The sequence below is a fragment of the Corvus hawaiiensis genome, chromosome 1, assembly GCF_020740725.1.
Source record: "Corvus hawaiiensis isolate bCorHaw1 chromosome 1, bCorHaw1.pri.cur, whole genome shotgun sequence".
In the NCBI taxonomy this organism is placed as follows: domain Eukaryota; kingdom Metazoa; phylum Chordata; class Aves; order Passeriformes; family Corvidae; genus Corvus; species Corvus hawaiiensis.
In genome coordinates this window covers 70,209,811-70,235,604 of record NC_063213.1, presented here as the reverse complement: position 1 = coordinate 70,235,604, position 25,794 = coordinate 70,209,811, and the positions used below count along the sequence as shown (strand labels likewise).

At 44.5% G+C, this 25,794-nt stretch overlaps 1 protein-coding gene across 1 annotated transcript; it reads right to left on the bottom strand.

Moving 5' to 3' along the window:
- Positions 1-20,815: 20,815 nt before the first annotated feature.
- Positions 20,816-23,089, bottom strand: FOXQ1 (forkhead box Q1). Its single transcript, XM_048310303.1, has one exon. The coding sequence runs from the start codon at positions 22,989-22,991 to the stop codon at positions 21,759-21,761; it is 1,233 nt and encodes a 410-aa protein (XP_048166260.1). The 5' UTR covers positions 22,992-23,089; the 3' UTR covers positions 20,816-21,758.
- Positions 23,090-25,794: the final 2,705 nt, after the last annotated feature.

Sequence of the window (25,794 nt, the reverse complement as noted above, 5' to 3'; positions counted from 1 at the left end):
CTAGACAAAATACTGATGCATGCAATCTCCTTTTAATCACTAGAGCCATTCCCAGCAGCTAAAAGTGATCCTGGTTTGAGAAAATGAAGGAACATCCCTTCTGTCCGCTGCATTGTCACTGGGCAAGTCACTTCAACATAGATTTCTGAGCAGTAGACTAGCTAAAGGGTGGGGACAGTTGAATTAGCCGAGAAAGCACTTCAAAAAATGCAAGAAGACTGCATGCCTAGGTGAAAAATGCAAATGGTATCACACCCTCACTGTGTAGCATCCCTTCACAGAAAGGATTTAGTGTACAGTGTGACCAACACCTGACTGTGCACAGGAGAAAGAAACCTAGGCAAGGTGACGGTATTTATACAGTCAGGTGCTTACTGAATGTGTGCTGCTGTCAAATAGCCATGCAAACAATGCCATTCCTGCTTTTCACCCTAATTTCCCCTTCACTTTGAATTCTGCGTCTGCACATACATTTCTGGTATCCCCTGGTATGAATTACCATATTCCACACAGAGACTGCATATCTAAGGCAGAAGAGCTTGATCTGCATGCTCCCTCTGTGTCTCCAGGTTGAAAAGCTGTGGACAATGTGGAACTACTTTTCTTTGGATTCCTTTTCACCTTGGTCTGTGGAAAAGCAGAGTTCTCAGGTAAGAGGATCAAGGCAAGTGGAGGCAGCACCACTTCTCAGTGATAGTGCTGCTAGGGCAGAAAAATTCACTGCAAATCTCTGTCAGGAAACAGCTTTTTTAGCAAGCTGATACTCTTCTCCTTTTACAGACTCATCAAACGAACATCAAAATGATGACAGAGTTTTCCTTGGCCCATTTCCTATGGCAGCAAAGCATCTTCCCAGTGTTGCCTCTCCACCTCCCCAGCACACTGTAAGTCTCATTGTTGCTGAAATAGGTTATCTAGAGGTCAGTAGGCTAACAGGGTGTTTGGATTTCCTAAAATTGTGCCTGTCCTTAAACGTGGCAAATTGGATTGTTTACACACCACTCCGTGAGCCTGGACTGCACACTAAAAGCTGCATACAATGCTGCTATTTCTGCTTCCCTGCTCCCTTCCCCCTCAGCATAGGTATTTTGGCTTTCTGTGGGGGGGCTCATTAAGGTTCGTAAAAAAAAGTAAAGAACCTGGCTGGAGACACTTGTAAATCTACAGGTCCACCGTGTGGGATATGCAATAAAAAAAATTGCATGGCTGGGAAGAGATGTCCTCAATGAAAGACTTAATTGAAAGCAGCCCTGATGGTCAAAGTGGTATCAAGAGGAAGGAACTACCATGACACTAAGGTTTGAATTTGTTTCCTCTGACACTGATTTCCTGTATGGCTTTCAGCAGCAAGGCACTTAATTTCTTCAGAGCTCTGTTTCCTACCCATAAAATGGGGATAAGAAGATTGATTTTGTTTTATTGCTTTTTGTCTTACCTATTTGGACTGTGAGTCCTTCAGCACAGAACCTGTCTCTAGCTAGCTAACACTATCCATGTGGAAGGCTGTTTAAGGTGCCAGCATTTCACTGTCAAAAGACAGGCAATATCTCTCTTGTCTTCTGAAATTTTGAGGTTCAAGAGGGTTTTATTATGATGTGCAGGAGTGCGTGTTACATTCTGCTCTTCTTCCTAGATCAGCAAAAAAGCCCCTTTGCAAGAGCTCACTTGAATTATTGAGGGCCCTTTTGGGACTTCATTAAGAACGCTTTGTTCCTATTTACCCCAGTGTACTTCCAATGAGATAATTTCACTGTCTTCACAGGTATTTTACCTTCTGTTTTTCCTCAATAAAAATATACTCATAAAAGAGAGACTTAATTCATATTCTAAATTGGAAGCTTTCCATTAATGTCAACAGCTTTAGACTGAGTATAAGAAACAAGGAAGAACCTCCAACAATAATTTTTTACTTCTAAAGTAGCAATAATAATAAAAAAGTCCTAGTTCTGGTTGAAGGGAGCGACATTTCTATGGCTTTTTGCTCTTCTTAAACACAATATTCAAATTAAATCTTAACTTTGGCTGCTGTTCACTGAAAATACAGCATAGCATGAACACTTAATACTCCTACTACGTTTTCTTGCCCATTTGTTTCATGCGGATAATATTAGAAATCACACGTTACTTTGCTTACACATTGACAATAAAACATTAAATATAAGACAGGCCTTAGGTGCATGGTGAAATTTTGGGCCAGGACAGTTTTAGAGAGGCTAAAAAACCACACAAATTTTCAAAACTTTTATGTCTACCTCAAGGGTACAGAAAGTCAAGGAACTCTTACCAGAATATTAAAATATATATAACAAACTGAACTTATAAAGTATATACCACTCTGTCTTTTTGTCCTGGCTTCATATTCTCTCCCTCCTTCTGTGCATGCCTGGCACCCATCCTGGAAACCACCACTGGGGTGAGCAGCAACTAGTGTGAGGGATCCATCCACGTGTAGAAAAAGTAGACAAAACAACAGAGTAGAAGCCATTCCAATAACTAATGTCCATCACACCACTTCCAATTGTGCCTGCGTCAGACAGCTACAGGAGAGATACCATGGCACTAAGAACTACACTGGGGACAACAAGCCTGACATCCACCCCAAACCCATGCTTGTATAAACATGGGAGACCACCTGAAGGATGACCAGAACCTGCCTGCTGCTCTGAGGGAATGTGATGCCAGGCTGAGTGCAGCAAATACTGTGAGCCTGAGCAGCACAGTTCTTTTCAATATACTGCTGATTAAGGCAACCATAAAAGCAAGGGTGGCCCATAGGTTGAGGTAGTGGTGATAGTTGGGTGTTTTCTGTGGCTTGCACAGAGGGAGGCTGCTGTAGCACTTGCTATGTGGTTTTTTTTTAGAACAACTAAATATTTGATGAGTAGCTGTAGTGTGAGTTGTTCCAATCCCTTTTGGGAAAGCTGGGAGAGAAAGAAGAAAACGAGCTGTCACCTTTAGCAGAAAGCGATTTGATGTATGCTTGAACCTTATTGGTGTTTGGCTCTTGTAACCCGTGGGTTAGTTCTTGGTATCTTTGAAGTTAAAGCTGTGTGATTTTTTTACCAATATGCTGTTAATTAAAAGCAATTGAGGCAGAGGACATGGATAAGACAAGTTGTGATTTTGTATATGAGCCTGTGAATGACTTTTTCTAGAAGAAAAGGCAGAAGGTACCACGAGTGCAGTGTCTAAAATATTGAGAGATGAGAGGTCATTGGTGGTCAGAGAAGTTGTTGATGATCAGTGGCAGGCTTCTGAAGGGCACAGAAATGGTCCTCAGATGGCTTCCCCTGTTGATTTGTGCAGCAGGAAGTGCTTAAGTTGGAGACATCATGGGAAGGTGAATTGTGACAGCATTTCTCTGACTGCTTTTTCTTCTGTCAATACAGAGGAGCCACAGCCAGGTGTGACCTTACCCAGACGGAAAATAAGTTTGGGGCTTGTGGGAGTCACAGCTCTTGTCATTGCCATAAGTAGAGAGATAGGTAGGTGCCAGAGGCGAATGTGTGGCTGAGCAAAGGGATTGGATGGAGTTTCTCTGTGTCTGCTGGTCATGAACTTTGTGTGCTTTGAGAAGGAAGAAATAAAAGATGATGTCCAGTTGGTTAAGCAGGAAGAAAGCATTTCTAGACAGAAGTAGGCTTGAAAAGACTTTTTGAGAGTCCACCAATAAATGAGTGTCCTTACACCTGTTGAGGGTAGAATAAAAGCCATCAGAGAAACAGGACTGAGAATAATAGGGCAGTGAAGCGAGCACTTGGGATCTCTCTACACTAATGCTAAGGCTGTGGCAAATAAGAAAAAAAGTATCCAAAGCCTTAGACCATAGCCAAAGATAAGTTATAAGAGGTATTGCAGAAACCTGGCAGATGGATTCTATGACTGCTATAGCAGAAAAAATTGCTGTGGAAGGGAGACAGGGAAACAAAAGAGAAGGATTGCAGTGCATGCCAAGAATTTTAGACTTTCTCCAGAGAAGAAGAGATGAGTACCTACTTTAATGGATGCTTCTGGGAAATAAAAATAAAGGTCCATAAGCCTTCGGAGGTCACAAAATTGAATGGAGGGGTTAGAAGAGAATCTGGTTTTGAGTAACTACTAGAAGGATTTAAAAGGCAGTTCATGGAGGAGTTTTTAATAAAAAATACTATGGGACAAAGCTAGTCAAAATTTTGGAGTGTGCTGAGAATATTTAACTTAAAGTTAAAAAGTAAAAGAAGATGCTCTTTCTGACTTTTATTTGAAGCTGACAAAGGATCTGAAGTTCTGAGGTAATTTAAGTGAAGAGGATTACCTGAAATAGCTTGAAAATGGTGGTGGTAAAGCACCTGAGCTCCAAGGAGAGGAATATATTAAAGCAACGGAAGGAGACAATAGACTTGAAAAAAGCTGCCCTCACCAGGCTGCTTAATGGGACCTTAACAAGGTATCTGGCTTCTAAATCAAAGAAAGGTAATGAGTTTTAGCTAGTTTGGTCCCCACTTGTGTGTTCTTTTTCAGTCCTAAGTCTCTATTTCTCTCTTATTCTCCCAGTTCTGTGTACAATTACACTTATTGCTCATAATCTTGAGGTATTTAGTGCTTCCCATACACATAAACATCCAAGGTTAAATACAGAATTCTACAAATAACCTTCACCAAGTCCTTCAATTATTGAGAAAGGCAGAGGGGTGGGGAAGGAAAGGTAAATAATGATTTCCTTCTAGTTACGAACACAGCCTGAATAATTTATCTTGGTGTACTTAATACATAGCCCATTAAAGTGACTTCAGAAGATCCTCTAGTCTGTCACTGCCAGTGTGCTGTTCTCTGGGAGTGGAGAACAGAGGAGTCTCCAGGTGTGTCCTGGTGTTATCTTAAAAGACACCTGCAGGCTGCAGTGTTGCCTTGATTATCTGCACACCTCTATAAAGGCCCTGCTTTGCTTTTGCTCTTAATGGGGTGCTGATCACCAGCTGTAGAAACTGAAGTCAAGAGAAAGCCAGCAACCTCACTCCAGGCTAAGACAATACTAGTTAGACACTTCAATCGGAGTTGCTAAGGCTAATGGTGGAGAAAGAATAATGTCGGTGTTTTGTCAGTTCTGATAGTAATGTGCCTCTTCCTATCAAGTAGATCTAAGAGACACAAGGTTTGTAAGGGCTGCTGATCTTTCTATTGAAAGATAAACCCATCTTGGCTTAGAAAGTGCCTTTTCCAACAAGTACCTACAAATTCCCTTGTATTAAAAGATGTTTAGCTTTGTGTCCAAGAAGTAATATCAAATTCTGTCTTATCCTTTCATTTGAAAGCATGTGTCTCAAGAACAGAATGAGGGCCAAATATGTTCTGCAGTAATAGTTCCTCCTTTTGTAAGGGTGGATGATAGAAAAGGGAGAGTTTTGAATCTGAGATTTACAGTCTGTGTAGAAAAGGGTTAGCATGTCCGGGGACTGTTGCTGAAGAAGAAGACAGGCTCTTAGGAAAGGCAAACTGACATGCTAATTATTTGGGTAGGGGGAAGAGAAGAATCTCTTCTTAATTGGGGTTTATGTGGGTGTGAAGTATTTTGGTCTGATCCTTGATTGCAAAGTGACTTTGCCTAGTGCATGACACAGATATCACACTTGCTGGGTCAGATTTGGGCATCACAGAACCAGAAGATGGGGCACCTCCAGTGCCTCTATGGAGGTGGGCTCTGGGGCAAGTCCTTGGTAGATTCAGTTCCCAGACCTACTGCAGGCATAATTCAAGGCATGCAGACCAGTACCTCCTTGTGTAACTGATCTCTGCTCTGCTGAGTATCTTCTAAAAGGATTTAGAAACAGAGTTTGGATGCTTTGGCAGGACCCTTTGCTGCTCAGAGCTATGAGTCCTTCTATCTAGAAAGCAGTTAACAAGAAATTGTGCCCTACTGAGAGGTGCCCACTGTTAGTGTTGACCTGATTAATTAACCAGACAGTGTGTCTGTGGAAGGACAAAGTGTGTGTTGGAGAAACACTGTGCAGCTCTTGATTGATGCTGGGCTTAGGGCTACAAACTAGGCTGACAGAGCTGTGGGCTAAAGGAGAATTATGAGCCTGGAGAGACCAAGGGTGCTCTGTCAGTCCTGGGTGGTGTTACTGTCAGATGGGGACCTGGAGATGTGGATGTTGCAAACAAGTTTAAGGCACAGAAAACAAGCAAAATTCCAGGTTAGTCTGCCCACAGGGACTGTCCTCAGTGGCAAGGAGACTTCTCTGGGATATATTAAAGGTTTTCATTTTTTCTGGAAGGAAAAAAGCACCTGGATCCTGCAAGCCTCATTTAATGGTTGTTTTTAGGAAAACTCAACAATAAACAACTGGGCCGTGTCCACATTCACCCCTCATTTCAAGACTCTGTAGATTTCTGTCGTATTCTGAGGTGATTTTTCTCCCCCGCCCATTTGTTGACTCTGGGTGAATTATGTTTAACTGCTGCAGAGCAGCACTTGCACAGTGAGATATTTTTGAACCTGATCCTGCAGACTGTTCCCTGTCAAGTCAATTCAAAGTCTTTGTTTTGCTTCTTATGCAGGAGTCTTATGTTTCCTAGGTCAATATATATGACTATATGTGGGAGAATTTTTTTATTTCTTTTTCTTTTTGCTCATAGTATCTCCCCACTGAGTTGTGTGCTCTCCACAGTCCTTTAATCTGCCTGGAGGAAGTGAACAAGTAGAGTCCTCGCCTGCAGCTTTACAGATAAACTGTCTCACTAGGGTGTCTGCTCTTATCCAAAGGGACTTCCTGATGGATAGAGCTAGACTTACAGCTGAGGACTCTATTCCCATGCTACAGATGTAATTTTCCTCTTATAACAGTACAGCTGGTCATGTGTTTTGCATTTTTCTTGACATAAAAGTGCCTAGGGATAGATATATCCACTTGTATCTGAACTGCTTCAGATGCTGCCTGCAAGTCTTTCTAGGGCTGTCTGCACAGGTCAACATTTCCAGAAGTGAAACACCTAGAAAGAGTTCAAACCTATATTTGGGATTCTGAATTGATGGCCAGCTTTTTTTTTTTCCCCCCTGGAAGGATGTCAAACAGATGTTACCACCACCAAAATTATTGCCAGCTTTGATTTCTCAGCTCTGACAGGAACATATGCCTGCTTTAATTTGCTCTGCGGTTCCAGTCCTTTAGTTCCACAGAAGCAAAAAAGGGAACATGGAAAACACTCAACGTCTGATCCAAAGCATGTCGAAATGTATGCAAATCACTATCATGGGCTTTGGATCAGGTCCTAAGTAAACTGATTCTTGGATTGTCACCTCTGGTCATAATGACCCTTTGTTTTGCCTTTTTAATGATAAATGATTATGTTATAAAAAGACTTATGTAATTTCTGGCATGGTTAGGCATCATAAGCAAGGTGTGTAATCTTAGAAATGCGCTAGCTAGTTTCTTGGGTTGTGTAACAAATAATTATGGAATCTCGCTGAGTCTTGCTTTATTATTATACAGCTCCAGGCTCTTACCCCCAGTGGCTTTACATGCTTGTTAATATTTAAGCTATCTTGTATCTTGGGTAATTTGTAATGAGCTTTTTTTTGTTGGTGGTACTGAAGCTAATATTAAACAAAAGCAGTTGTTGGGGGAAAGGGGAAAAAGTGTGATGGATGATTTGCTCTTCTGAAAGTGCTTCTCATTGTTTTAATACCTTTTGGCTCATTCACAGATACAAATATGAAATAGAAAGCTCTTCCAAAGCCTTCCTTTGGTGCTTCCCTAGCTAATCAGGAACACACAGCACTGCTGCTTCTCAGCAGATTGGGCAGTGGTGGGCACGAAGGTTTGACATGAAGAATACTTCTGTATAAAATATAGGTCACTCTTAAAGATGGTGGTTTTGCCTACTAAGACTAAAGCTCTTAGACAAAGACTGTTAAAACAGAGGAGGTCTTCTGACTACAGAAAGTATTCAGTCTCATAGAAAGGACACAGAGAATTTGGCCAACCTTTGCTGTGAAAAAGATGGACACAATAGCTCTTGCTCCTGATGTTTTTGCCCCATCCTGCATAACTATTAAATCTTTGCCAGCTCTAGTCAAAAACCAAGAAATTTCTAGTTACTTATTCAAGACATCTGTGGTCTGTCTTTAGGATCAGAAGAACAGATCAAAACCAGGAAACTTTTGTGTAGAATTGGAGTTAGTCTTTGGCAGGCCAGTGCCTCTGCTTACATATGTGATAGATGAGGTTTCAAGAATGGAATGCGCTACTCCTGGTATGGATGGAGCAGTGGGGGATCGCCTGGCGGGGTTTCAAGCGTGACTTATTATTAACCTCACCCTCTTCCACCAGCTTTTGTGGTCTTCACAGGGACCTGAGGACAGTGTGTGCTGCATGATCTACACGCTGCTTACTCAAAGGAACAGAGCTACACAGCCTAATATTGATGATGTACATAGGTCCAATCTTACCTACCAAAGCTGGAGTACATCTGGCTTTTTGATATACAGCAATTTTAATGGTGAAAAAAAAAAAGCTTCAGGTAGGCTCTGAAACAGCACTTACCGCACAGGAGTGCTGCTTTGATTTTTCTAATGAAAAACAAGTCTCACCAGATTGAGCTGCACTCAGAGAAAACAGTAGCAACCAGTAAAGATATTTTGTTCATGACTACTGGTTCACTTGTGTTTGGATAATATGGGTCCATGGTATACTCAGTTCTCAAATCCTGTTTGTGGTTGGAGGCCTCCGCCCCCGTACACTTGCCAACCACCTCTACTTCACAAAGCAAGGTAGAGTAAAGGTAGAATAAGGTTCACAAGTCTGATCAGGATAAGGGAAGAATTTATGATAATTCTGCAAGAGATTTCCCATAAGGGGATTCAATGCAGGTCTGAAGTTGTGAGTGAAGGGCTTAAGGCAATTTTCTCCCAGATGACTACTACTGTTGATCCTGTGGCATCTTATCAAGAGGCACTTTCAAAACAAAATAGCAAGAGGTGCTTCTTCACATGACATGAATCTGACTGTGAAATTGAATTGAAAAAGTTGGCATGGGCTCAAAAAAGTGACAGGACAGATTTGCTAAAGAAAAATTTTTCAGGGCTATTAAACAAAAAAATCCTGGTTTGATTTAGGAATATCCTAATCTTCATGCAGAATTAGGAAATACTTTGGGACTGTGTTTACCTGTTGTTGACCATTTCCTAAGCTATGGAGAATAGGTATACTGGAGGCAGGACCTTGGGAAAACCAAATTTTCTCTTTGATATAGGACAGGCAGATTTGCATATCGGACTTATCTGAAGGGATTTTGGAATTACATGACTTCCTATGAAAAGATGCATAACAATCCTCACAATCTGGCTTGGTGTTCCTCATGACATTTTTCCACCAATTACAGGTCAGTTGGAAAGCTCTATATAGGTTGGTTGTAAGTTTGGATTTTTAGTAAGATGTATTTGAGCTGCATGGAATGTGCTGGAGTTCTCCTGGACAAAGCAATCAGGGAAGAGGTAAATCACTTGGCAGGGCATGCTGGTGGTAGTCCAGCAAGCCTGTCTGCCCTGCTTGGGTCTTTCAGCATCCCATATGGGTACAGGCTGGGAGATGTCGCCAGAACTCACCGGTTCAAGTGAAGCTTTTGGGCCCCTGGGGTGGTGAACAGCATAGTCTCCCTTTCATTTGTGGTGCAGGTGCATGCTACTGTCCAGAAAGAGACATTCCCTTGCTTTCCCACATCAAAAGGATGGATTCCTTTCCTCCATAGCGTGCAGGTCTTTCTCTGATTGCAGAATCAGAAACTGGCTCTACAAGTCTTTTCATACAAAACCTTTATTTTTCATGCTCCCATTTGCATCAGTGAAACTTCAAGGTGTAAGACCTGTTTTTTTCTTAGCTTTGAGCCCTGTGTTCATAGTGCAAATGTGGCCAAATGTAATCCATATTTCTACTCTGTCATATTATACAGCTTTTCACCAAGACACACTTGTTATTTCAGTGAATACCAATATGCATTTATCTCTGCAGCCATAAAAAATGTTGGTTTTTTATGTAAGTGTAAATGGTAAATTGCCAAATAATTGAGGATTTTATTTGTAGATAAAATTTTGATGTACTATTCAGATTGCATATTGAGTGGCCCTTTGCTATCAATTTTAGCAGATGATATCCATAAAAATTTTTTTCTCTTTATTTTGTGCAGTTACTAAGTAAAGCAGGTACTGGAGTAAATCAAGCAAATGAAAAGCAGTACTATGTTTGACAGTGTTGATCAGGTCTCTGAAAAATAAACCAGATTAAAGTTGAAATGTGAATAATTTCAAATAAGATTTTTTTTTCCTTCCTGATTGAAAATCAGATTCTGGTTTTGTTCTCACTATAACTTAATTTTAATAAAAAATGATGAATTCTAGTTAAATATTGATGTTTCCTGTATGTTCAGTCTGTAGAACTAATAGAGTAAGGAGAGAGCCTTATGCAAGCAGGGCCACCAGTCAAACTTCTCTACCGGTCTGTACACATAAACATCTTGGAGTTCAGGTATGTTTTCAGCCTGATACGGATGATCAACACTGTATGATTATCATGCATCAGTGCAACTTGAACAGTAGTTGAGTTTACATGATAGCAAATGATGATAACATATCTATGCATTGATGGGCAGAAGGGAACCCTGGGGCTCAGAGCTATACATGGTGATAAGAGTGTTTAGGTTGGAAGCTTATAAACCTTTAGACTTGTGACTGATACGGTGTCAGGCAGAGCTGCAGCAAGGCCTTCAGGAGACTAAGTTGTTTCCTCCTTCTTTCCCAGGCTCCTTCCAGTTGCTGCTGAGTTTGCCAGTTGATCGTGCTGAGAGGCAGCAGGGATTGGCAGGGCTTGGACAAAGCTTCTATCTCTGCAGACATCCTGTGGAGTAGTTTTGGCTGGAAGAACATGAATCCATGACTCTCTGGACCTCAGGATTGTCTCCAAGGTCCCAGTTCTCATAGATGTGGGAGCAATTTTACCCTACTTTACTAAAGAATAATGTGCCCTCGTCCATGAGTATCTGACTAACTCCTGCCTATCATGATCCTCCCTGAAGAATTAGTGTGTATTTTGAAGGCTTAAGGGGTTTTGTTCTGCCCATTAAGGGGATGTGCCCTTGCAAGACCTGGTCTGTCAGACATTCCAGGTGTTGCTCATTGATTTCACCTCCCACTGGAGTGAAAATGCTTCTTCTATCTAAGGTAAGGATGGCATTGCTTGTAGTTCTGGATGGCATTGTATGAGATGGAATTCTCTGTTGCATGCTGAGAACCTCAGAAGAACTGGATGCTACCGGGTCCATGGCAAGCTGAGCACCCTGAAATCCCATTGGACCCTCAAAACTTACAGCAGCTGTGGCCTTAAGGTTCTTTGAAATAAGTTGAAGATCGAGGAAAACAGTTACTATGCAAGTATTCAGCCTGTTCAGTATCTTAAGATCTCAAATATGGCTCTTATAAGGCAAGGTTAAAGAAATGCACTGAAAAAAAAATGGAAATACACAACAAACTATCAGATGAAAATGAGTTTTATGATTTTTTGGCTTTATGCCAAAATAAGCCTCTTGCTCAAAAAATAGTTTGATCTCAGTGTTTGAACCTTCTAATTTGAACATCTATTTGGCCTTTTAATAATGCAGGGGACACAAAAATACCCCTTCATGCCTCTGGTTGCTCAATTTGGCTGGGGTTTCCCATTACCTTCTCTCCCAGACTATTTATAGAATAGCAATTAAGATTAATGTATATCTGCTCACATTTAGTTCCTGGCTCAGCTGGGTTTTGAGCCACTCCCAACAAGAGCTGAATGACTGAGATACTTAATGTCCATGAGAACTCCTGCTGAAATCAGCTGGAGCCATCTGTCATGTAGATAGATATGTACATATCTTGAAAATAAATAGACCTTTTATTTTTTCTCCATTGTGAAATGAAATTTTGAGGCTGAAGTCAAACAGAACATACTTCTCAGTCAATATATGGAAATATGTTTTCAGTTTTTCTCAGTCTGTTCTTGCCATTGAATGGGAAATTTATCAAATAAATAGGAGGGAGCCTATTATGTGCATCCATTCCTAACCCAGCCCTTTTGAGGGGAAATATCCATACAATTGAAGCATTTTACAGATTTTATGAAGTGATGAAATACAATGATTGGTTTGTGAGATTTTCTTTATTGTCTGCAAGCTTTTTTGGCTTGTATTATGAGCTCAGATGTGACTGGTTATCAGTAGAAACTGGTGTCACTGACTGGTATCAGTGTAGGCATGGTCTGAGGGCTGCATGCGCCACTTTGAGGAACGTACTCTAGTAATAAGTGTACAACACCAACCTTCTTTTTGTGATGGAGATCCCTGTGATACTCCTATGCTGCACTTTGTGTAGTGGTGGCAGATAGATCCAGGCTGTTGGCACAACCCCTGATCGTAGGATGTTACTTGCTGGCCTTGTGTCGGAGGATGTGGATGGATGGTGCTTACAAAAGCAACCAACCAAAAGAAATTGAACTCAAGCAGTGTTCAATCCTGTTTTGCAAGCAATTAAATAAGAATGAATATGATGATATGGTTTTGTCAGACCTCATCACATCTGGGAGACCTGTAGGCACCAGCCTGTTAAGCCAGACTTCTTGTTCTGGTAAAGAAGAGCAGAACTGTGCCAAAGGGAAGGGTCCCACGGCTTAGATTATTATCTGAGTTAGATTCAAGTCTGGGTGCATGTGACTCCTCAGAAATTGCAAAACCTCATTTCTTAAAGGATACTACGACAGGCTGTGCAAGTCCACAAAGAGTCCTGCTTTTCGATTGCAGTGTCCTCTGTATTAGAATAGATTCGGGTAAAGTAACAACTGCCTGTGTTGCTAACAAAGCTAACTACCAGAAGTACTCCAAATGTGAAAAAAAAATACATCTAAGTTTACTACAGGTTTATATACATCCTGACACTGAGCTGGCTGAAAAGAATTAAAGACTTTAGTTCTCCTGTGTACATGCACATCTATAATACTATGACTTAAATATTTAAAGCATTCATTCTTTCCCAGAGATTCTTCTTCTCACTTGGAATAAACCTCCTGACTTCCACTGAGTCAGGGTCCTGAGAACAATTTTCCTTTTAATTGCACAAGACAGTTGCCTTTCCAAAACAACTAGTTATATTGGATGATGCAGGAATCCTATAGGAGGAAAAAGATTGTGGTACTTTAATTTAAATAGTTCACTATAGTGATATGTGCACTGAATTAAAGGGTGCTAAAATAATGGTGTGCAATGGTCCAGTTTTTAATTTATTTGCTTTAAGATGTTTTATTGTAGGGGCTTTTTTTAATGTAATACACATATATGTGAAAATAATTACTTCTTGCTAATACCACACTGTGACCTGAATAAAAAGGCTTTTATGGTGTCTTAGAGTAAGACAGTAAACTACAGCTTTGGTTAATTAGCACAAGCACTAGCCCTAGAACTATAGCCCATGCTCTTCTCTGTTACATAGATTGACTCCTCCAACTAACGGGCCTTTGGCACCCCTGCAGTATTCCCAGAGCTGTGGGTGACCTGATTGACTTCTAGCTGCTTCAGCTGTTTCCCAGTTTAAGGAGTCATCTCGGCCCTGTAGGATACCCCAGCATAATTCCCCAACATCTAAATCAAGCTATGAAAATGTATACCTTTCACTTTCTTTTCACACAGAGGGTCTCTTGGTCTTGAGATTTCAGTTGTACAAGGAACAAAAAGGTGTCTAACATAAATCTTCCTGATGCAAACATTAATAGAAGTTTGGGTAATCTTACAGTCCTTGCTCTGGTTCTTTGCAGTGGAGAGGAAGATACTATAATTACAAGACGATAGTAGGTACTGAGCGTATCAAGTCCCCTGCTCAGATTTGAACCTCCCATCTGTGGTGCTAGAAATAATAATGCAAAGAGGAAATTCTCCCTTGTAGCCACTGGTAACAGTATGAGATAGGGAAAACTTATTCCCAGCAAAGAATAAAGCCAATCTCCTTTGTATGGAATAAAGAAATTGGGAGAAGTCCTTAGTTCCTATGAAACAGGAAAATTCTAACCTGAATTTTCCTTGGGAGCTCTAACAAGTATTTTATCTTGCCAACTGTGGAAGACCAAAGAATTGCCCAATGTCCTTAGGAAATGGCGTGGCCAGTGCTATACTTTAATTTTGTTTTGGCCAAGGTCTCAGCAGTGACTTTGCTACAGGATGAGTGGGCTTTGGTTTAGGAGCTCTGACCAGGCAAAATACGGTTTATATGCTTTATCCTCTCAATTTAGGATCTGGAAGAGATGCTGTTTGTAAGAGACTTGGGTCAAGTCCTCTTAGCAGAGGATTCTAAGGCATCAGAAGAGTCTATGGCAAGTTCTGTCTTTTTGTGCTCAGTGTTTTGTAGACTAGATTGGAGGGCAAACTTGTTTCTGTTTCCTTAAGGATAGCTTTGGATAAGGGCAAGTAAGATAAGGGAGCAGAGGGAAGTGAAAGGGTAAGGCTGTTTCTCTGACTGAACGAGGTTCCTTAGATGTTACACTGAAGGGGGTTTTTTGTGGTTATTGTTGAGAAGGTTGAGTAATTGCAGTCTGCACTCTGTTGTCATGTGTTAGCCTTGCTGCTTTGAATATAATTTATAACTTCTTTGTCCTTTTTTCACCTGCTTCTTCTGGAGCTGGGGGGCGTGGGAAGAACCTGACATGACTCCAGGTATTGTGACACACAAAGCTATGCCTTCACCATGTTCTTACGATTAGTCAGAAAGAGATGATCCAGAGAAGTTCAGAGAAACACAGAAATGACTTGGGGGCTTCCTGGACTGACTTACGAGGAAAAAATTGGGAAAGTTGCTGCTGTACATCTGTACAGTTCTGCTAAATGATTAATGGAGAATGTGATGATAACATACAACTAATTGAGGCTTGTATATGCCAAAGAGAGGGGAATTACTTTGGTGTTGTACGAGGATGAGTACTGGGCACATGATACTTTATTGAAGATGGCTGCATGAAGTGCCCAGCAGTTGTTTGATGGTGAAAGAGAATTGCATTAGACTCTTGTTTTAGGAATAATACTAAAAATCTGCTATCACCCGGTTATGCGACTTTTAGCTCATCTCACAAAGAAAACCGTATCTTTGTAGGGTTCCTTCTTTGTTGCTTAAGTTGCTTTAAACAGAGCTACTAAATACTGCCTTGCTTCATATGTTATTAAAAATAAGCAAATAAACTGCACTGGAGAGAAAGTGAACTGGGCAATTCCAGAAGACTTTCATGTTCACATCTTTATACATTCTTATTAGAAACCTTGTGGAAATATTTCTGTAGAAAGATCCTGTGATTTTCAACAATAAATACTGTGATTTTCAACAATAAATGCTGCGGAAGGAACTGAAATAGACAGTTTGGTGTCATAGATCTGGTTTGAAAGACCATAGGTAATCTCTGAGGTTTTACAGACAATTGTCTTTTCAAAGACTAAAGTAAGATTGACAACTTCTACTTGGAATGTTGAAGTTCATCTGCCTGCTTGTAACAGCTACTGAATAAAGTAATAGGCCGGGAAATTGGAGTCCCAGGTTTCTGCTGAAATGTTAGGATCTTTAAGGCAGGTACCTGAAAGAGCTACTAAATAAAAAAATGAATTTCACAGAAGCAGTATTGTTGAAGAGTCTTCCCAGTGAGGTATCCTGGGACATCTCATGGAGCCACAGAATGACTGCAGTTAAGCTCAGTTTGGCTCAGGTATGTTATTCGTTAATACTGTTTCTCTACAGTGGACTAAAAACACTTCAGCAGTATTAAGAATAAACATGAAGTACACTGTTTATGTGAAGGGTTACTAGATGACTGTCAGATGTTATTGAAATTACACTCCAGTACCAAATAATTGCTTAAAATAATAATAGCAATTCAAACACACCTAAAATAAACCCATTGGACCCTAAACCAGCTAAATATACTTATTAAAACATTTATTAACACATACTTCTTATAAACATGTACTCCATGAGTAGTTATGATCAGGAAGCAACTACAGCAGAATTTGGAAAACTAGGTGTCACCTATTTTGCCTATTTTTCCCCTCTTCTGTGTTTTCCTACCTTGTGGTTCTGGGTCCCACATACTCTGCTCAAGACTTTGTACTGAAGAGTAGAGTTGTATTGCTCCATCTTGAATGTTCTCTGCTATTAAGGAGGGGAAAGAACCCACAAAAACATTGCTTTTCCCCATAGCAAAGGAGGCTATTAGTGTGCCATGCTGCTTGAAAGAGCTCTGAAATTTTGAAACAGGCCATAACAAGGAAAACAATAGCATGGTGCAAGAGCACAAATGTGTCATGACAGTGTGTTCTCTCAAGGCTTCCTCATACTCTCTCCCTCTGGCTCTGGAAAAGAGGACGAAGGCCTAGTCCATCCAGATGTGTGGAGGTATAACTTCCTGAAGGCAACAGCAATGTTTAGCTCCTATGCAGGGCTGGAGACTATGAATTAGTAGCTTTCTGAAGCTATCAATAGATAACCTGAACAATGCATTAATATGTTTGGATGTTTAGAAAGGACTAGGTGCTCTGTAGCCATCTGTCTGATTTTATGATGGGGTATTTGCACTCTGTAGATGTCTTTTCTGAAGCTGGTTTTGAGACTTCTGAGAGTCAATGAGGATAGAAGAATCCAGTCAAGTGGAAAATGCTTCCTCTTCAGGATGTAAACAAAAGATGGAACCATATCCACCCCATCATTAAAGAGCTGCTGTGGTGCTCAGCAAAGTTGCAACAAGCACTCTTGACAAAATCACAACTTAGTGCCATGAATTTGGCTGGAGGTAGATTTCAACTTTGTTTTTGTTTGCTTCAGACTTAAAAGGCAAAAAGCCTGGCACAACAAAGGGACTGACTCTCCTGCTTGTTATTAAGCTAAATACCTCCCCTAGCCCAGTGAAGAGTTGTGCAAAATCTGGACTTTGGTGAGAAGCACTACCCTCCTATGTAGGGCTGTGATTGTTCTTGCTCTTGTGTAGGAAGTTTCACCTTGAGCTTCTTAAGGCACGGTGTGAAAAATGAAGGGCCTATCAATCTGAGTCCCTTGTATGTGCCTTTTCTGGGGTGAAATTTCTTTTTGCTAAGTGTCTTCAGTGCCTGAAACATCCAGCCCTTAAGAATCCCCTTCTAGAAAAAGGGTTTGGGGTAACAAAAACCTGCAACTTCCCAGGAAAAAATTCCATCCAACTTCTTTCAGTCTTCTCGGCATCTAGTGTGATACCAAGGGCTGCACTTTTTTGCTTAGAAGCTTTCACTAAAGATCTGCATTGAACTGAATTTTGTAGCTAGCACTGCTGTGCTGAGATGGCTGTTGAATAAAATGACTGATTTCAGTGGATTCTTTCCTGAGTAGCATTATGGATACTGACGGGCTGCTTATGCCACCTTATGAGTCATTTGGAAGGCAAGCTGAAAGCCAATTTCAGGCTTCATCAGATCTGGTTGGTGAAAATTTGGGTTATTTCATCTGATGGGAAAGTAACAAAATGCTCTCCTGCTGGCATGCCTCCGCTGAGATACAGGAGTTTTGCCTCTACTACAAAGGAGAATAGGCACAGTATTTTTATATTGTCCTGCTGCATGGACTCTATGTACTATATGCAAGCTGTTATCTACAGAGCACTTTTGCAAGCTTATTTCTTCTGCAAGTTCATGTTTGGCAGCCATTAACTCCTGAAGTGCACAAACTTCTGCTTAAACATCTCCTTTGTATTAATTTGGTCTTATTCCACTAAGGTGAAGTTTATGCAGTTCTGCTGCTCAGCAGGTTAAAATTTGAAGAGATTTAGGAAAGTGGTTAGGACTGACATTATTCAGGTAACCATTTTAATCACTATCTGCCACAGCTGGGGCAGGATATGGAGAAGCTGCTGAAAATATTTCATGAATATAAAATATTCATAAACTTTAAAGCAAGTTAAAACATTCAGAGCCTAAAAGAGATGAAAGAGTTGGGGGGGGGGGGGGGGGGAAGTCTCAGGAACAAAAAATATATTTATTTGGACAGCCAAATCTCTCCTCAGAAAAGCACTTAAAACCAGAGCCCAGTCTGAATCTGAATTTATGTGCAATTCTGCTTAGGCTGGTGTTTCCAGCAGGCATATGAAGAAACTGCAGCAGGGTTGGAGCAGCCGGAATGGGATGTTTTCAGGTCCTCTCACATGCTGATCGAGATTTGTTTTGCTCCCTGTTCCTGCCAGGCTTTCTGTGCTATTGACCTAATTTTTTCCTGTGCAGTGTGTAAAAATCCCTCAAGTATCACAAACTACACCCATTCAACAAACATGCTGTGGGTGTTGCAGACACTGGTAGGGCTGAAAGGCCATGGCGCCGAAGTGTTGGCTTGCTGCTGATGTGTCAGATATCACAAGTCAAAAGGCTTTGTCTCTCTTCTGTCATCCTGATTTATTAGACGTTAAAAAAGACAAAGTACCCAGACATACAAACATCGCTGTTTTGGGAAGGTCTGTGAAATGGTTAATGCGCTTGTTCCACACAAAAATGTAAAGTGTCGGTTCTCTGATTACCTGCTGCTGGAAAGTGTTTGGACAGGTGCTGTGTTTCAGCAGCCGTCTGTCACAGCTGACAGCTCGGATTTATGGCTGTGCACCAGGGCCGGCCGTCCCCCTTGGCCGAGTCCGCGGGCTGGTCCCTCTGGCCGCTCTGCCCGCGCGGCGGGGCTGCGTGCGGTGCCTCTGCCGTGTGCGCGGGGCGAGGTGACAGCACCCACACAGCCGGCTTTTTCCTCCCCACGCGTTCATTTGCTCGGAAGCGCCGGCGAGGTCTGAAAAGTAGCGCGAACGGGGCAAATTCCACCCAAAGGTCAACAGGGATTCGTCCTTCGCCTCATCTTAGGAGGATGATGCTCAAGCACAAGGAGGCGGAGAAGACCCTACCTTTCAGCAAGAGAAAGCCTCACAGCCTCGCCACCGAGAGGGCTCCGGACAGCAGGCAATACCTGCCCCCCGCCCCCATCGCCCCGCACCGGGGACCACTGAAATCCTCATCTCGACCGTCTGAGGAAATCCAAACAAGAGCTAGGAAAGGACCGCGAGGACACAGCTATCCCTGCTACTGTAGCGTTGACATACTTTCTCGATGCATCCAAAAATCGAGTTTCATAGAAGATAAATATGTAATAGAATACTTATTAACAAGGGACATCTCGGACTCTGCCGGCTTTTTTTTTTTTTTTTTCTTTTTTTCTTTTTTAACGTACTTATTTTCTAAAAGTAAAAAGCTCAATGTCATCCTGTTAAGCTTACGTTTACACAAAAATCATCCCTACTCGCACTTAAATACATCCGATTAAAATACATACTTGTGGCTATAATAACAAACTCCACTTCCCATCAAGATGCCTTTAACATACCCTGAAATACGACCTTTACAGACTGACAAAAGCAAAAGATACTAGGACATGTGAACTCCTATAAAAAAGAAATGGTAAAATACAAGCCAGAGGAAAGAGCAGATTACAGAAGGGTAGATTAATATTTGCACAGAGCCTTGAAGGCAGAATGATGTCGAAATAGTGTGTGTGTGTGTGTGTGTGTGTGTGTGCATGTGCGTGTGTACATAAAAAGCAATTCCTTCAAAGGTTGGATTACTTCATACATTAGTCACTAATCTCTCGCAATGTTCTGATGGATGTTATGGTCTGAGCTAAACACACCGTGAAATCTGCTTGAGCTGTATTGAAACAAATCGCTGGTTTTGGCCGCCGATTGTTCTGTTTGAAGCTTTCCTTTCACAACACACCTTTGCTATTTGGAATAATTTTTGCGCATAGGGTAGAAGCTAGTCAGCGGCTGAATCTCGGCGCTGAGGGAAAAAGAGGTGGGAGAGAAACTCCAAGGTCAGACATACATCTAATTAGAAAGAAGAACATCCAGCGCCCAAAATTCTCCTTGTCATCGTTTTTTTAGGTAACCTGTGCTTACAGAAGACTTGAAGAGCCCGCCGATTTTCAACAAACAGCCGAACAAACGAACCCCGAATAATCATTTCAGCATTTGTATAAACTCTTCGAGTTCGGGGGCGGCACTGATTTGTAATTCAGTAGCACAGGCAGTTAACCCCCCAACCTTTCCTTTTTCCGACTTAGCCTTTCTGAGGCTTTGCTGTTCACTTTTGACAGTACAAATCAGCCTTAACATAACGCCCGTAGGGAGAAGGCAACGCGTGTAAACTTTCTATTACCAGCAGATACCCCCCAGCCTTCACCCCGCTGAGGATTCGCCCGCCGTAGGTACTAGCGGGGATGCCTCCACCAGAAGCAGCCGGAGCCTGGTAATGCCTACGACCTTCCTGAAGCGAGTTTTCCTTGGACCGAGAGATGACAACAGGATTACATGTCGTCTGCTGTCCTTCGTAGAAAATAAATAAATAAATAAATAAAAGGGGGGGGGGGGGGGGGGGAGAGAGAAGGCAGGCAGATGTACACAGGATTTTCACAGGCTGCCTCTACATCAGGCAGCTTGCCTGCAAACCTCGCCGCCTGCAAATGGCCAGCATTTCTGCAGGGCTAAGTCCCGACGGGAAAATCTGATTTGACTCGAGGAATTGCAGAGGACTTTCATACCTGGCGGCAGCCTAAGAGGAGAATCTCTCATCTCCCGTGACTAAAATAAGGCGGGTCCATAGGTGGCATCTCTACCCGCCGGCGGGGATGCGGATGAAAGGGCGGGCAGCCCTGCTGCCCCCGTGGCCCTAGCCAAGCTTCTCGGCCAAGGCTGTCCCACGACAGGCTTCCCTCCCTCACGCCAGCACAGACATCACGCTCTTCTCCTTATTACCACCTTTATTTAGGGGGCAGTTTTTATTCGGGGGAAAGGAGAAAGGAAAAAAAATGGAAAAACATGGTGGCCGAGCGTCAATAAAATGCGCACGTACATATATTACATACAAACACAAAAATAAAATACGAAAAAAATTACTCTTCTTTTTCCAGTAGCGGTGGTCTTGGCCATAAATGTAGAACGCCAGCCAGTACAGGAGACAACATCTGACATTTCCTTGAGCCTTTTCCCCTCTCCCGCCCCCTCCAATAATTAATTAAAAAAAAGCTGCACTCTCTTTGTGTTAAAAACACTACTTTTATAAATAATTTAATATCCTCCCTTCCCACGAAATGCTAGTTGCCGGACAGGAGAAAAGGTTTCTTTTGGCACAGTGATGCATTGCTTTGCAGTACAGACCTACGGCTCCACAGCAGACCCCGGCCCCCTCCCCTCCTCTCTCCCTGCTGTTCCCGGCAGGCTTCCCGGGCCCCCTCCCTCCTCCCCGCCCTCCCAAGCGCACAGCGCATCCCCCAGCGGCCGCCACCGCGCCCCTCCGCGGGGCACCTCCGCTCTGCTGCCCAAGGCTTCGGTAGCAGGACATGTGGGGACAAGAGAGGGGGATAGAAAAGGGGTGGCGAGGGACTGGCTTAAGTCAAGTAGTCTCAACGAACAGTAAGAAGCACTTGAGGCTCATGGCTATGTCCAAACTGACAGTTGTTTGATTTTTTCTTTTTTTCCCTTTTTTTCCTCCTTTTTTTTTTTTTTTTTTTTTTTTTTTTTTTTTGGCTTAAGTTAAACCCACTGTCATTTCACTAAGGCACAGTCACCGAGGCTTTTGCTTGGAGGCTGTGGTCGCCTCTGGAGTTAAAGTGCGGGATCCAGAGCCTCCTCCTTTCCCCCTCCACGCCTCCCCGAGCAGGTCCCTCGCAGGGGAGGAGGGGGGCTCCATTAAGCCAGAGGGGTCTCCACGGCGTACGGCTGAAACGAGGCCGATCCCTCCGCCGCCGGCGGCGGCAGTGGCCCGGCGAGCCGGAGGGGCCCGTAGAGCGGGGAGGTGGGCGGCAGCCCCCGCCCGCCCTTGGGGAGGCCGGCCTGGAACAGCGGCGCCTGCGGCCGCTCCGCCAGCGGCGACGGCTCCCCCGGGGCCAGCGAGGGCCGCCCGCCCCCCAGCAGCAGCGGCGGTGACGGCTCTCCCAGCCCGTAGGCGCAGAGCTGCAGGAGGCCCCCGCCGTAGAGGGCGGCGGCGGCGGGCGGGAGCTGCGCGGCAGGTGGGTAGGGGAGCAGCGGGTAGGGGCCGGGCAGCAGGTGCGGGGGCGCGGGCGGCGCCGGCCACAGGAGGCGGGCGTGCGGTGTCGGCGGCGGCTGCGGGGCGGCGCGGGGTCCTGCCGGCCGCTGCAGGAGGCTCTCGATGGCGAAGGAGCTGGAGAACTTGGCGGCGCCGCCGCCCGCCGGCCTCGCCCCGCCGCCCCCCGCTGCTGCCTCCTTGGCGCCCGGCGCGCAGTGACAGGGCGAGGAGGCGCAGCAGCACCGCGGGGAAGCGCCGGGAGACGCGGCGCCCGCTCCGGCCGCCTCCTGCGGCACTTGCGGCGGGGCGCCGCCGGCGGGGCGGGCGGGCTGCGGCGGCGGGGCGGCGCGGCTGAGGCGCTTGCGGCGGCGGCGGAAGACGCCGTCGGCGAAGGTGTACTCGCTGCTGGGGTTCAGCATCCAGTAGTTGTCCTTGCCCCAGGGCCGCGCCGGGTCGCGCAGCACCTTGACGAAGCAGTCGTTGAGGGAGAGGTTGTGGCGCACCGAATTGCGCCAGCCGGTGTAGGCGCCGCGGAAGAAGGGGAAGCGGCTCATCAGGTAGTCGTTGATCTCGGCCAGGGTCAGGCGGCCGCCGGCCGAGTCGCGGATAGCCATAGCGATCAGCGCGATGTAGGAGTATGGCGGTTTCGGCCGCCGCGTGTAGGGCTTCCCCTTGGCGCTCTCGGCCGGCGGCGGTGGCGGGGGCTGCGGCGTGGGGGGCGGCGGCGGGGGATGCCCCGGCCGCCCGGCCCCGCCGCCCGGGCTGTTGGCCGCGCAGTCACCGTCCGAGCCCAGCTCGCTCTCAGCCGGAGCAGGGGAGAGCGAGCCGCTGCCTTCCTGGTCGCTGCCGGCGCCCAGCTTGTCCTCATAGTGCTGCGAGAACACCTCCAGCTTCATGGCGGCGGCGGCGCCGCCGGCCCCCCCGCACCCCGCGGCTTCGCTGGGCGGGCGCGACCCCCGCCCCTCGGCGCGGCCTGAAGGGAGGCGGGAGGCAGCGAGGCGACCCAGGGGCTTTCTGTGCCCTCGCCGGCTTGGACAGCTCCGCGGCGGCGGGCGAGACCGTCAGGGCAGGGCAGCGGGGCTCGGCGCCCGCCTCAGCCCGCCGGCCCGGCGTCGCAGGCAGGGGCTGGCCGCTTTGCGGCCGGTGGGCGCCGGGGACGGGCGGCGGTGCCCTGCAGCCCTCGGGACGGGGGATTCCTCCGGGCTTTCACCTCCTTCTCCCCGACCTGGGCGCTCGCTCTCCTTTCGCCCCCCTTTTTGTCCTTCTCGCTCTTTACTCTCGCTGCTCCATGGGGCCGAAGGAGAGGGGCGAGGCGGCCCCCGTGGAGCCGGTGCGGGATGAGGGCGGGCGGGCGGGCGGCCGGCTGCCGGAGCCGGCACTTCTCCGTGTCCGCCCGAGCTCGGTCCTCCTCGGGGGCGCTGCCGCTGTTACCGTTCGGCGCTCCGCGGGCGCGGGGAGAATCTCTCGAGGGCTGTCGGGGTTACTCCGCTCTCTCCGGCTTCGACCCCTGTCAGTGCCGGGACGCCGGGCTGGCTCCTCGCTGCGAGGCGAGCAGGAGACGAGTTATTAGGGTTATTAGTGTTATTGTCATTATCTCTCCCTTCCCCTGTGGTTCTGTGTCTCTCCACCACTTTCAGACCAGCCCATTATAACGCCGGCGAGAGGCGGAGCCAGGACAAAGATCTGAAAGGGTGGTGGGTGGAGAAGCAAGGTAGCAAAGGTGGGTATGCCTTAATAAGCCGTATCAGAGCCGTAATTAGCCAAGATGACAGCAAGGTCTTGTTGGAAAGTTATTTTACGAAACTTGTTTGTATTTTCTCCTGCCAGGTCCCTCCCCTTCCCGGGTATTTCGAACGAAGCCGCAGTTCGGCGCGATTAAGCAGAGCCGGCCCGCCTCCCAGGTGTAAAATGCAGAATGGCTTATAGGTGGCAGAGCTGAACCTGTTACGCGCGGTGATTTATTTTAATAGTGCCGTATAAAACAACAAGTTGTAATATGACAGCTCAACAACCTGTTGGAAAATAATACACGACTTCGCAGTTGTGAATTCCTAATGATTTATGTAGCCTGACAAATAGTTTCAGTCCTGGTCTCTCTTTCCTTCTGTCATAAGCACACCTGGTGCAGAGGTAGAATGGGAACAGGTAGGCAATGCTTTGGAGTTTTGCTATGAGAGAGTCAGTCAAAGCCTTAACCTTAGTTCTACGTGTGCTACTGTTTCTGTAGCAGCATTGCTTGACCTCTTCTGGATGGTGTGTTTGTAACCTCTGTCTTACAACTGCCACTCTCTAATAAAATCATATATTGTGTAGGTTTCGGGTTATTTTTTTTTAAATTGTAACTTTAACTTTTTAATCACCACGAATCTGTAAATTTCCCATAAAACTTGGGACAAAGTATTCTGTAATTTTACCTAGGCACTTTTCTTTCTAGAAAAATTAGTCATCATTTTTGGGTTTGTTTTTAGGTTTAAGTTGTCTTAAGGTCTTGCCTTCCCTTCAGAGTTTTTTTTTTTTTTTCTCCTTCAAAATTATGCTAGATTGACCAACTCAATGAAGAGAGCTAGCTGGTAGTAGCTTCTCTGAAAACTCCTATTCTGCTCACTGTTCAAAGTCAATTGCAAAATGCCATTTGATTTCATATGGCAGTAGCGCTGGCGTCTGCAAAACAATAACAAAAACATCAGCAGAAATCCAGTGTGGTGCTTATGTTTTATTTCTCATATGTATGCTTCGAATTTTGTGTCCTGGAGTAAGAGTTGGATTGCTCCATATTTTCCAAAACCAGTCTTTCTAAATCAGACCTTATTTTAGAATAAATACATAATGCAGAGTCACTCTGGTTAGGACTATTCCGTTGTGGTCTGGCTTTCAAGGAGTATTGGAGAGGAAGATGAAACTAGACAGGTTTAGAAGACTGAGAGGAGAAACAAACAGCCCTACTTTCTATCTTGATCTCTCTTGAATAGAATATATGTTCCCACACACACACCTGCATTTTGTTTCAAAGCTTTGCCATTTCTTCTGTCTGCATGAGTCTTACATGGTGAATAGTGAAGAGTGAGAGGTTCTTCTGTCCCTCTGTTTGCATTCTTGACAACTTTGATAGAAATAACAATACACTGAATGTCTCATTCTTCTCACAAAAGCTGTACCAGTTAAGAAAAGCAGGCAATTCAGAAAGACAAAAATAAGAGGAGGGAGACCTCTCTTGGTTCCTTGTTGTTGTTGTCTCCATGTAATGTAAACTGAAATCTTTCAATAAAGTGTTGTCTTAGCTGTAGGTGCCAATGTTTGTGTTTAAGGGTATGGGAAAAAGGTATAATTCCTTCCAAAACTCATATTTTCTATGATGATGCCAATGGTAAGGGTAGGTTTTTTCCTCTTCCTGCTTTTGTTGTAAATAGCAGTGAAGTAGCGATGATTTGCTAGCTTGCCTTTGATGTTTATTTTATTACCGTTCCACTATTTGTGTGGAAAATGTACACATTGTCTCTTATCTTTATTCAAAGAACTTAAAAAGTCATTCAAATGCTGTAGGTAAACAGGTCAGACATAACAGAAGCTTTTTCCCAGCCATACTTCAAGACCAGGAGTGGATGGCAAAGCTAGTTTTGCAAGATTTAAGAGGGGACAGAAGCTTGTACTCAAAATAATACAAAGATAGCTATTAATGGCTGGGAGCAGGGAATCTTTCTA

What these genes read in the sequence shown, in the direction of transcription:
- FOXQ1 (XM_048310303.1), bottom strand. Translation starts at nt 22,991, where the DNA reads ATGAAGCTGGAGGTGTTCTCGCAGCACTATGAGGACAAGCTGGGCGCC.